We start from the raw sequence: 12,348 nt of genomic DNA, 5'->3' as shown, positions 1-12,348 counted from the left end.
TTACATTCCCTGAACAGATTGACTTCTAACTAATATTCCAGAGTATTGCCTTGATTACTCATCTCTAGACACTTTCAGTTTTGTCATCACTGTAGAAAGTAGGTGACCAAATTTGGGAACAATTATGCAGATGTGGTATGATAGAGTATTCTGGTGAAATACTAATCCCCTTGTCTCTGTTCAATGTATTTCTCATCAAGGTAGCAATATTTTGTGTCATTTCTATGATTCTAGAAATGTTGCCCCTGAATTTCAGATCCCTGTTTACTGTCCAAAATCTCATCTATCTCCTAAAACACAGTTCCACTAAACTAGTAGACAGCATTCCACAGATGTATCCTGTAGATCATAGGCTACACACCAGGTGCGAATGCTGGTCTTGAAATTCACACTTGTTCTTGTTATCATTCAGGGAGTGAGAGGTGTGATTGAAGTCTAATTAGCAGAATAATGAATTACTGACCATTTAAAACTATATATTTAGAAATTTATGTACATTTAATCATACAAATACAATTTTTTTTACAAACGTTTATTTTACAAACGATATTCTATCTTTTTCAATTTAGCTACTTGAATACAAATTGTATCCTATGGTTCTTCTTTATGAACTGGTCATCGTCATAAAAAGTTGGTTGTAACTTAATTTTCTAAGCAACATGCACACTTGTAAAGGCTGGCTGAAGCTCACTGGCTAGAGCCACTTTGACTGTGTTGGCCTGTGTTTAAGACGACGTGAAGGGAGCGGAAATGGCTATGCGCATGCATGAAATCCCAGTGCTGCAGCATGGACTTGGAAGCTCCGACAACCGAGCAAGCCAAGGTAGCTTTGATTAAACAAGCAAGCATTGCCCTTCGATACAGAACGCAGAGCTCAATTATTGCCATGCAAGCTTAAGAAGTCTTCTGTCTACAAAAATAAAAGCCTAAATGGATTGCTTATAAATGCATGCATTTATTAACAAATAAACATTACTTCTTTCTCAAGTAATGAGCTTGCACAGCAAGCATGGAGAATTCGCCCCTGCTACACACACACTCTTGGGATTTTATTGTTTTAAATGAAAATTGCATGCCTTTATGTAGGAGGCAGTTTATACCAGTTCAGCTGAATTTGTACACTTAATAATTCATATAAAAATGAAAAAAAGTGACCTGAAAGAAAATACCCTGCTCCGAAATATGATCTTGGCTCAGATAGTCTTACTGCTAAGTCAAAGTCAATTCAAATAAGAGATCTTTTCATCATCAAATCTTACCAGGCATTACTATTCACCAATATGCTGATTGCATTATTTTGTATCATGTTTACATTACTATTTATTTTATACTACCTTTGTACGCATTACAAAAAGCGCAGGACAAGACAAAATGTAAGAACCAAAGAGTCTGACAAAAACAAAATAAACAAATTGTAAAATGAACATGCAAACTGCTATCTAAAACTGGACAACAAACTGATATCTGTCCATGTCAAGTAGTGTATGCTAACGTGTGCAGATATAGTGGAAAGGATATGGATATATGGGGCTACATCCCTCTAGGGAAGAGAATATACTTCTAAGTAGAGCAAAATGACAAGTGGTGGAGCAATCATTGTCAATTAGTGGATTTTATCTAACTTTATTAATAACTGACTGATAAAAAAAAATCTCCTAGAAGCATCTGGATGGAAACGCTTGTGCATGCCACTGGTATACATTATTGATTAAGCCAAGTGTGTAACAAAGATAATTTTATTTTTTGAGTTTTATTTGCATTGCAAATAAACATGCAAATAGGAAATTTGGCAATACACTGCAATATGTTTGGTTGCTAGTGTACATGAAAGATTCATAGAACTTTATGAACTCAGAATGTTCTGAGATATTAAAGCAAAAGCAGGGTTCTTTAACTATATAATAAATGAAATATATATTACAAGGAACTACAGGGGAGGACAGAATGAATACATTGAATGCACTACCAAAAAGCTCTCACTAACTTTCCATATAATCAATATCATGCTAAAAAAAATTCACAACTGCAAACCTTTTGAGTATACAACAAACTATTCTTTGGATTCCTACAAAAGAACAGTTTGTTGATTTCCTATTGTGACAGTTAATTATACATTGGTTACTGTTACCTGATTTATATTTTCTGAAACAGCATAATATATAACTAAATGTTTAACTTCACAAGTCAAATTAGCTATTCTCGTGTGTTTGTGTATAATAAGAACTCAGTGCAACAGACGTAAACAAATATATTCACTCAACCATTCAACTATATACATTGTTACCGAACAGCAAGTCGGACAACAAAAACCGGAATGTCTCATCCATCCTCCAAACCAAGGAATGGATCCAATAGGGACTGTGAAATAGCCAACGGATGTAGGTACTATGGACGGATACTTTGGCTGCATGACTGTACAAGGCTGCCCTCTGGATGATATAAAAATACTTTGCTTTCATGACTTTTCAAATGCTTTCTAGGATATCAGGATGATGCAGCATTCATCAGCAGTGTTCCTGACACTGGGATGATGCACGTCATATGAGATGATTCAATTCTCTGCCAGTATCATTATGCAACGAGACGGACGAGAAACTTTCTTCGCATTTCCTCTATGAGTCCTTTCTTGTGGTGACACGAGGATGGAGCTGCAAGAGAAAGAAATATATCAAAATATTAAAGCGATATTAAGACAGTACATATGATACAAATACAAACATATTAAATGATACTGATTTGTCTGCAGTAAAACAAAAAACATCCCAGATGAATAGACTGTAGGAGTTTTCAATAGTACAGTAATTACATCTACTTTCAGGTAACTGAGCGTCAGAAACTACAAAAATAGATTCTATTTATGGATTAACTTGCTAAAAGAACTCTAACAACACTTCTTTTAAAAGCAACGACAGAGATTCCTAAGCAGAAGCCTGATTTTTTTCTTGAAAATATTATTATTTTATTATTATTATTCGGGCCTCAATGGAGTCAAAAGACTCATCGAGGGAGGTCCCTCCTAGGAGACACAAAGTCTATCATACCACTCCTTAAACGCATTGACCGTTCTTGCTCTCACCACCTATGGCAATGCACTCCCATGCAAAGAAACCACTCCTCACCCTCTTTCTCACAGTTTCCTTTCGTAACATCCAGGGATTGCCCCTTGTCATGACTCCTTCCCGCTGTTCAACCAAGTGAAAGAACTCTCCAGTGTCAACCCTGTAACCACCACTCAACAGTTTAAAAGTCTCAATCATATCACCTCTCCTTCTTCTCTCCACCAAACTTTGCAGTCCACACTCCCTCAGCCGATCCTCATAACTAACATTGTACAGTCCTGACACCATCTTTGTTATCCGCCTTTGTACCCTTTCCACAGTTAATTTATCCCCTTCAAATCCTGGGAATCAGATCTGAGAACAATAGTCTAAGTGTGGTCTGATCAGAGTCTTATACAATGGAATGATAACCCTTTTATCTCTGCAGGTCAGCGTTCTTCTCATTATTGCAGCAATCCTCTGTGTTATCTTCACTACCTTCGCAATATGTCCCCTAAATTTCAGGTTTCTATCAATCATCAACCCCAGATCTCTTGTCTCCACTACTTCCTCCAGTTTAACTCCTCCCATAGAGTATGCAGCGTACAATCGATGTGTCCCAAACCTTAAGACCTTATCCTCAAGACCATTTTGCTGCATTAAACTGATACCTCCATTCATTTGCCCATCTATCTAGCTTATTCAAATCCTCTTGCAGGGCTACCACATCTGCACTATTAATAATAACCCTTCCCGGCTTTGCATCATCTGCAAACAACTGAATATCCCCTTGCAATCCACAGACAATGTCATTGATATAAAGGTTAAACAATATAGGTCCCAGTACTGGGGCCTGTGGAACCCCACCTGTAACCTTCTGCCTCTTTGACATTTCCCCACCATACACAACTCTCTGATAATACCTATCGGACAGCCAATCCTGAATCCAGTTGACTAATCAGACATCCAGACCCATGTGCTGCAACTTGAATATCAGCTTATCACGTGGCATCCTGTCAAACGCCTTTGCTAAGTCTAGGAAAATGGGAGTATATGCCTTTCTCTCATCTAATATTCTTGTAACTATATTATAAAAGGCTAGCATATTGCTAAAACAAGAGTGCCCCTTCACAAATCCATGTTGACTCTCACAGATAACATTACCCTCATCAGCCCAATGCTGTATACGGTCCCTCACTACTTTCTCCAAGATCTTACTAACTACTGAAGACACACAAACTGGCCTAATTAAACACTTCCAGTATGCTACCGTCCTTATGCAATGGCACTATCTTACCTTCCTTCCATTCCATGGGAACCTTTCCCGCAGCCAGACTTTCACTGAAAAGCCAGGTCAAAGGCACTATCAGTTCCCTAGCACATTCTCTCAAAACTCATGGTGAAATACCATCCAGTCCCACAGCTTTACTGACATCCAGAGTACTCAGTATTTGGAACACACTCTCCTCCTGCACCTCTAAACCTGCCCTATCTCTCTAGTATTAAAATTTACTCCTCCAGGATGAAATACTCTAATCAAGTATTCATTGAACAATTTCACTATGTCCTCTGCATCAGTCACTCTATTCCCATTTTTATCCCACAATGTCATTCTTCCATAGTAATTTCTCCTCCTACTGGCCACATAGCTAAAAAATTCCCTGATTTTCCTTGGATCTAAGGGCCAATCTTTTCTCATATTCCAGTTTCGCCTTCCTTACCATACTAGCCACTCTCCTGGCCTGTGTCTTATATTCTTCATGCATCTTCTCTTCACCTGTCTCCTTATGTGTCTTCCACAGCCTCTTTTTCACATGCAGTTCCTGTTTAATATTGTTTGTCATCCACTTTACTCCAAATTGTGTCCTCTTCTTCACTCGTGGAATACAGCTTACCATTGCTACTAATAAATATTCCTTCACAATTTCCCAAGCACTAATGATATCCTGGCCTTCCAATTCCTCCCTCCACAAAACTTCTCCATGTGGACGTCTAAGACTATTATAATCACCTGCTTTATAATTCCACATACGTTCCAGTCTCTTTGATACCAGCATGTCTATTCATTTAAGTCAAAACCATATGGTCACTCTCTCCAACTGGTGGGAGAGATGTCATCTCAGTTATTATCAACTCTTCTGATGCTATAACCAAATCCAAAACTCTTGTTCCCTCTGTTACATGTTGCCTAAGACATTTGTCCCTCAAGAATTCTAGAAATTCTATTCCCTTATTGCTACATGCATCTTCTTCTCCCCAATTTATACTGCTCTAGTTAAAATCTCCCATAACAATCATTCTTCTTGCACTTGCCATGCTCAACTGTCTCAACATCTCCTGTTCCCCACCCTCTGTGCTCCTTGGTCTGTAGCAACACCTCACTAAACATCCTGTCTTTCCCACCTCCACCTCACACCATATGCTTTCAAAATCATTAGTGTCACAGCCTTCCAAAGCCTCCACTCTTAGAGGACATAGGTCGTCACTTATCATAAGCAGTACTCCACCACCATTGGATCTAACGGCCAATGGTGGTGGAGTACTGCTTTCCCTTCTTATCCTGCCGAAAAATGCTGTACCCAGCAACTTCTATTCCTGTCATTATATCCTCTTCTATCAACCATGTCTCGGTAATCCCAATAATCTTTGGCTAGGCTGATGCTATCAGTGCCACCAATTCCTCTCCCTTATTCTTTAATACTCCTGGCATTAGTATAAAGCATAAAAATGCCATTGTTTCTATACCCAGCATTATTCCCTCTAGACTCCACTGGGCTCAGAGTTACCTGATGTCATTCCCCTTCTCCCAAGTACCCATTCCAACAAGAGGCCACACCTGCTACCATCCACGCTGGGACACACTGACTCATTCAGAACAGCAATCTCTCCAGATGCCTACGTCCTTCCTCATTCAGATGCAAGCGGTCTCTTGCATACAAATTCCTCTCTGTTCTCAAGCGCACTCCAAGCATCCACATATTCCAATCCTCTCTTCTGACACATTCTCACTATTATGCCATTCAATATCACCGCTCTTCTGCTCAGCTCGTCACTATCATACCTAGGCAACACACACACTATCTTTCCTCTCTGTGTCTTCTTTCGTACACCCTCAAGCAAGAATCTCATATCTCTTGCTGCCCTACTTACATTACCACTCAAGTCATTTGTTCCCACCATCACAATCATCTCACTTTCATCCCTCTTAATTTCCAAGCCACACTTTCTATCGTTCCTCCAGGCAAACACTCCTCACGCATCCTATCTTGAACACCAGGATCATTGAGTCTCTATACATTACTACTCTTACCTCTATTCCTCGATTGCTCACATGCATCTCTTACTCTCTCTCCTGTAACACTTTCTCTCTGTGCTCCCCTACTTACGTGCCTTCCTGACATCACTCTATCCCTAGTCCCTGTGCTCTCTTGCATTCCTTTCATTCCCTCTCTCCTGCTGTTTCCATTCTTTCCTCTTCTATCATTCCTATATCTGACACTCATTCCCTCTCTTCCACTTATCCTATTTTCACCTCTTCTATCATTCATACAACTCTCTCATTCCCTCTCTTCTACCATTCCCATAACTCTCTCTCATTCCCTCTCTTATACTGTTCCTATTTTCTCTTCTTCTACCATTCCCATAACTCTCTCTCATTCCCTCTCTTATACTGTTCCTATTTTCTCTTCTTCTACCATTCCCATAACTCTCTCTCATTCCCTCTCTTATATTGTTCCTATTTTCTCTTCTTCTACCATTCCCATAACTCTCTCTCATTCCCTCTCCTCTACTATTGTTCCTATTCTCTCTTCTTCTCTCATTCCCATAACTGTCTCTCACTCATCCTCTGATTCGCCTTGCATTCATCTCTTCCATTCGCCTACTCTCACACTTCTCATCTCATTCCCCAGACATACCACTGCTCTTTCAGCTCATCTATCTCTCTCTGTAAGTCAGCCACTCTTGTTTGCCAACCACTTGTTTGAGAGGGACAAACATAATGATATATATATATACACATATGTGAAAAGACTCTAATGACTGATACCGAGAGAAAAAAAGGATGACATGGTATATTTGAAAAGATACTACTAATTTACTAGTTTCGTTGAATTGATCAACATTTTCAGGTATCACAATCAAAGAAATATATATAGAATTACAAGACTTAAAATTGTAATAACAAAACAAGTATAAAAAGACAGTAGCGTGTTTGAAAACAAAATGTGAGCTTGAGTTCCAAACAAACGTATACTACGTGCTGTCGCGAGTGTGCCAATACTGAACAGAGGCAATGTGTGCATCAGAGAGATTGAAATTTAGGCTATTATTGATATGAGAAGAATCTAGAGAAATTTCTCTACATTCGACAATCTTCATCTCTTTGCCTTACATCAGCTCTCTTTCACCAAAACTGGCAAAAATTCTCAAGAAGTTTAACTTCAGAACTTGCTTCACTATGCTCCCAAAACTTCGTTCAATACTTAGTAAACCTAAAGAGAAACATCTTCCAACTCAGTTTCCATGAGTGTACAAGATTTTATGTGATTGTGGAAAGCCATACTATGGCCAGCCTGCTAAATCCATCGTTCTACATTTGGAAGAACACCGTAGAGATATCTCCTATAACAGGACTAGAGCCAGCGCTCTCTCTAGCCATGTTCTCTTTTCAGTTAACTCAGACGAACGCCGCCAACACGTTGCAAACTGGACTCAAACTTCTAACATCCATGTGTGCTATGATGAACTCGAGAGAAAGAACAATCTTTCTCTCGAGATTTTGAGTGTGATACCTGAAGATATTGATCAATTCAACGGAACTAGTAAACTAGTAGTATCTTTTCAAATATACCATGTCATCCTTTTTTTTCTCTCAGTATCAGCCATTAAAGCTTTTTCATAATATTCCAACCGAGTAAAAATGAATTCTGAAAAAAAAAAAAAAAAAAAAAAATATATATATATATATATATATATATATATTGGTACTGTGTGTGTGTGTGTGTATGTATATATATATATATATATGGAAAATGGGTAAAATGTTCTTTCATGAAGGCAATTAGTTATGCAGACAATGCAACAGATGAAAAATATCTGCATTCAACATGAAGTGGTGTACAAAAGGATGTATTCATTTCTTGCAGGATGTACTAATTTTCTTAACTAATAAAGCTAAGAAAAAGTACAAAAAAATAATTAATGATCTTTTTAAATGTGCAGTGTACACAGTTTTCTTTTGCTTATTTGTCACTCAAATAGTATAGTACAGTACAGTACCAACAACAAAAAAAAATAAATAAAAGAATAGAAACTCATTATTATCATATAACGAAAGTCACTGCCTCATGGCAAATACATAACATACAGCTCCACAGATATTAGGTTAACAGACTCTTATAATTGCTTACATTCAATACATATTTGAAATTGTTTGAATTACTATCATCATCATCATCAAATTCCTGCCATATACCCTCAAGGGGTTTACAGGATATGATAGTACTACATGAAAAATTACATCATTATTAATTTCCTATCTACAATTTTCCTCCAAATCAGTCTGTTAGTTGTCAAGACTCCAACATTATCAGATCTTATATTTCTATCGTCTAAAGCACTTTGTACAGTATCAATCCACCTATATCTTGGTCTTCCTCTAGGTCGTTTTGTTGCCAACCTGGCAGAGAACACTTGTTTTGCTAATCTTTCCTCGCCCAATCTGTTTAAGTGACCATACCACCTGAGATTAGCTCTGCTAACACATACCTGGATGCTGACAATGTCAAGTTCTTTCCTAATATCCTCGTTTTTAATATGATATTGCCATTGATGCCATCTGTTTCTGCCCTAATCTTTCTCAGCACTCTCATATCTGTGGTCTCTAGTCTTTGGTCAAGTGTTTTACTTCTGACCCAGCTCTCAGATCCATAAGTTAAAACTGGTTTGAACACTGTCTTGTACACAGCTAATTTAGTGTTCCGACTAATTTCTCTCTTATTCCATATGAATTTATTCATTTGACTTCCCACCATACCAGCTTTGCTTATTCTGTTGTCTATTTCTATATTTAATTTACCATCTTCAGTAAAAATTGTACCTAAGTAGCTGAAATGTTTTACTTGTTCCACAAGTTCTCCATTCACAACACAGTTGACATTTTCAATAATTCTGCCTATTTTCATTGTCTTTGTCTTTTTATTGCTGACCTTCATACCATATCTATTACAACAGCTATTCAATTTAGTCAGAGAATCTTGCAGAATTGTAGCAGATTTATTTAGAAGTATAACATCATCTGCATAAAGCAAAGAGCTGACATTAACATCTCCAATTTTGATATCATGTTTAATACCACTTTCCTTCATAATGTGATCCATATAGATAATGAATAACAGAGGGGATAATGTACATCCTTGTCTCACACCAGATTTAACATTAAACCATCTTCCTGTACTTCCTTCAATTCTAACTGCTGACTTACAACTCAAATAAAGACTAAGTATTGCTTGATATAATGCCCCATTGACACCATATAACTGCAGTGTATTGAATAGCTTTTCTCTTGGCACCTTGTCATATGCCTTTTCCAGATCGAGAAAACTTAAATACAGATCTTTGTTATATTCCCATGCTGTCTCGACTATTTGTCATAAAGTGAAGATCTGATCCTGACAGCCTCTATTTGGCCTGAATCCAGCTTGTTCTTCACCAAGCTTTTCTTCCACAATTCTTCTCAACCGTTTCTCAAGTATACTTGCATAGATCTTGCCAGGAACACTCAGTAGGGAAATACCTCTGTAATTCTCACATGCAGTTTTATTTCCCTTTTTTATATATGGGTACTATGAGAGCTCTACTCCAGTCATCGGGAATTCGTCCCTCTGTCCAGGCTTTCTGAACTATGCAGTGCAGCCACTGTAAGACTCTTACACCACCATACTTCTGCATTTCTGGTCGAATATCATCTACTCCTGCTACCTTTCCACATTTCAAGCCTTTGATGGCTTTTTCTACTTCTAGTATGGATATGTATTTCTGACTGCATGCCTGGTCAGTGTTTTTTACCACTGTGCTGTCATCACTGCTTGTTTCATTTAGCACTTTTACAGCACTCTTTCCTCCATTCTTAAGCTTCTTCAACAACCTCCAGAATATTTTGCCACCTTCTTGATATTTATTTTCTATATTCTTGCCAAAGTCCTCCCATGACTTTTGTTTAGCTAGTTTTACACAGTGTTTAGCATTCTTGCATTTGTCTCTATATTCTCTAAGAGCACAAGCTGACTTATTTGACTTTTGGTATGCTTTCTTCTTTTCCTTCACTGCCTCTTTAACTTCCTGTGTCCACCAGGGAATTCTGATTTTTTTATCCTTACAGATAACCTCACCACATGCCTCTCTGGCAGAATCAATCAATGTTTTCTTCAGAGTTTGCCACTGAATCTCCAAGGTTTGATTCCTGTTCTCAAACTCTTTCATTTTTTCTTCAATAATCTTTGTGTATTTTAGCCTACAGTTCACATCTGAGAGCTGCTCAACTTTTATTCGCTTTAAAACTTTCTTACATGTTATTCTTTTCAATATGAAATTCAATTTTATCCTGCTCAAGACTAAATAGTGATCACTTCCAATTTCAAATCCTCTGTACACTCTGGTGTCCTGTACCAGGGAGAAAACATCACTATCAACAATAACATAGTCAATGAGACTTTTCTTATTCCTAGCTTCTTCTCTGCATGTGAATTTGTGCACATTTTTATGTTGGAACATGGTGTTAGTAATAACCAGTCCATGTCCTGAGCAGAAATCCAACAGATATTTGCCATTATTATTAGCTTTGCTCTTTTCTCCAAATTTTCCCAAAATATTTTTGTATGTCTCACAATCATTTCCTACTCTGCTATTTAGATCCCCAACAAGGACCAACTTTTCATTTTTCATTGTGTCAGTTGCTTTTTCTAAAGCCTCAAAAAATTCCTCCACTTCTACCTTAGTAGAACCTTCTGTGGGACCATAGGCACAAATAAGTCTCATTGTCCAGTTCCCCATTCTCATATTTGCCCACATTACTCTACTTGAGACTGACTGCCATTCAAGAAGATTAGCCTCGTATTTTGTGCTGAATACTATGGCTACTCCTTCTTTTCCTTGATTGTCATTGCCTGAATATAACATTTTGTATTTATTGCTCAGAAAGATCTCACCAGTTTTGGTCTTTTTTGTTTCAGTCACCCCTATTATGTCGATCTGGTACTTATCTAATTCCTCAGCTAGCTCCATTTCTTTGCCATTCAGGCTTCTTACTTTGATAGTACCGATCTTTAACTCTGGTGATGTTGAGTTGGGGTTTATTTTCAGATTTGTTCCAGTAGCTGACTTTTCGCTGTTCGCCCTGGTTCCCTGACAAAAACAACGGGGGCCTTGTTTAACCGGGCGATGCCCCAGCCGGCATGAAATTTTGTCATGTTGTACCATCATTCTATATTTTGGTTTGACCAATAAGAATACAATTTGGTCGGCTAAATCCTGTGACACCTCCAGGGAGTCCAAGGACCTCATCTTGGGAGGGCATTCTACTCTACTTCGCTAAATACATCTCATCCTCTCCATTACTACTTAATTCTCCAACTATGACACTAGTACCGTCAATGCCATGTACTGCCCATCATCACCAACAATAGTATTTTTTGTATGTAATAAATTGTGTGTGTTCTGTAGGCCGATTTGTCCATACATGGGATGAAAAACCCTGCTACCACCATAAGATCGGCTAACTCACCTTTAATTGGAAAAGCCCATCATATTTCAAATTTGAAAACTTTTAATAGATATCTTAAATACTGAAATCCATTAACTTCCATGTAGTCAGTATAGAATTAATATCAGTTGGAATTATTTAGACAATAAAAATTATTGACCAAAGGATTCCTCTGTTCCACTGTTCTTTCCATTGTGCTATGGTGGCATATATTAACTAATAAAAAATAAATTAACTAATGAAAAATATCTTGGCAACAAATTTGTTATTCAAAGAATACTACAGGGCAAAAAATCTGATGAGTGGATCAAAAGTTATAGCATATTCATCACATTTGAACCTGCATATATTCTACAGATAATTTTGTTTTGCCAGCCACTATGAACGGTTGAGCAGAATTGAAATTTAGTATTTAAATATCTACTATAACAAGCCAAAAGGCTATTTTACCGGCGACATAACTTATGTTGCTGGTAAAATAGACTTTTGGCTTGTTATAGTAGTAATAACAATATATAAGTACACCAGTTTAGCAATTTGTTAGTAGAG

The 12,348-nt window shown here is 37.6% G+C and overlaps 1 protein-coding gene across 1 annotated transcript in view; it reads right to left on the bottom strand.

The window, feature by feature from the left end:
- Positions 1-2,231: 2,231 nt before the first annotated feature.
- LOC150102146 (apoptosis-stimulating of p53 protein 1-like) overlaps positions 2,232-12,348 on the bottom strand; it is a 186,545-nt gene continuing 176,428 nt past the window's right edge. Inside the window, exon 11 of the mRNA XM_090398659.1 lies at positions 2,232-2,648. Coding sequence (XP_090254785.1) covers positions 2,613-2,648 — 36 coding nt within the window. The 3' untranslated portion in view covers positions 2,232-2,612. The remainder of the gene's footprint in view (positions 2,649-12,348) is intronic.

The sequence above is a fragment of the Typopeltis vanoorti genome, chromosome 10 (genome assembly GCF_054136105.1).
Source record: "Typopeltis vanoorti isolate ZY-2024b chromosome 10, IOZ_Tvanoo_1.0, whole genome shotgun sequence".
NCBI lineage: Eukaryota > Metazoa > Arthropoda > Arachnida > Uropygi > Thelyphonidae > Typopeltis > Typopeltis vanoorti.
This window is presented reverse-complemented; position numbering and strand designations above follow the sequence as displayed.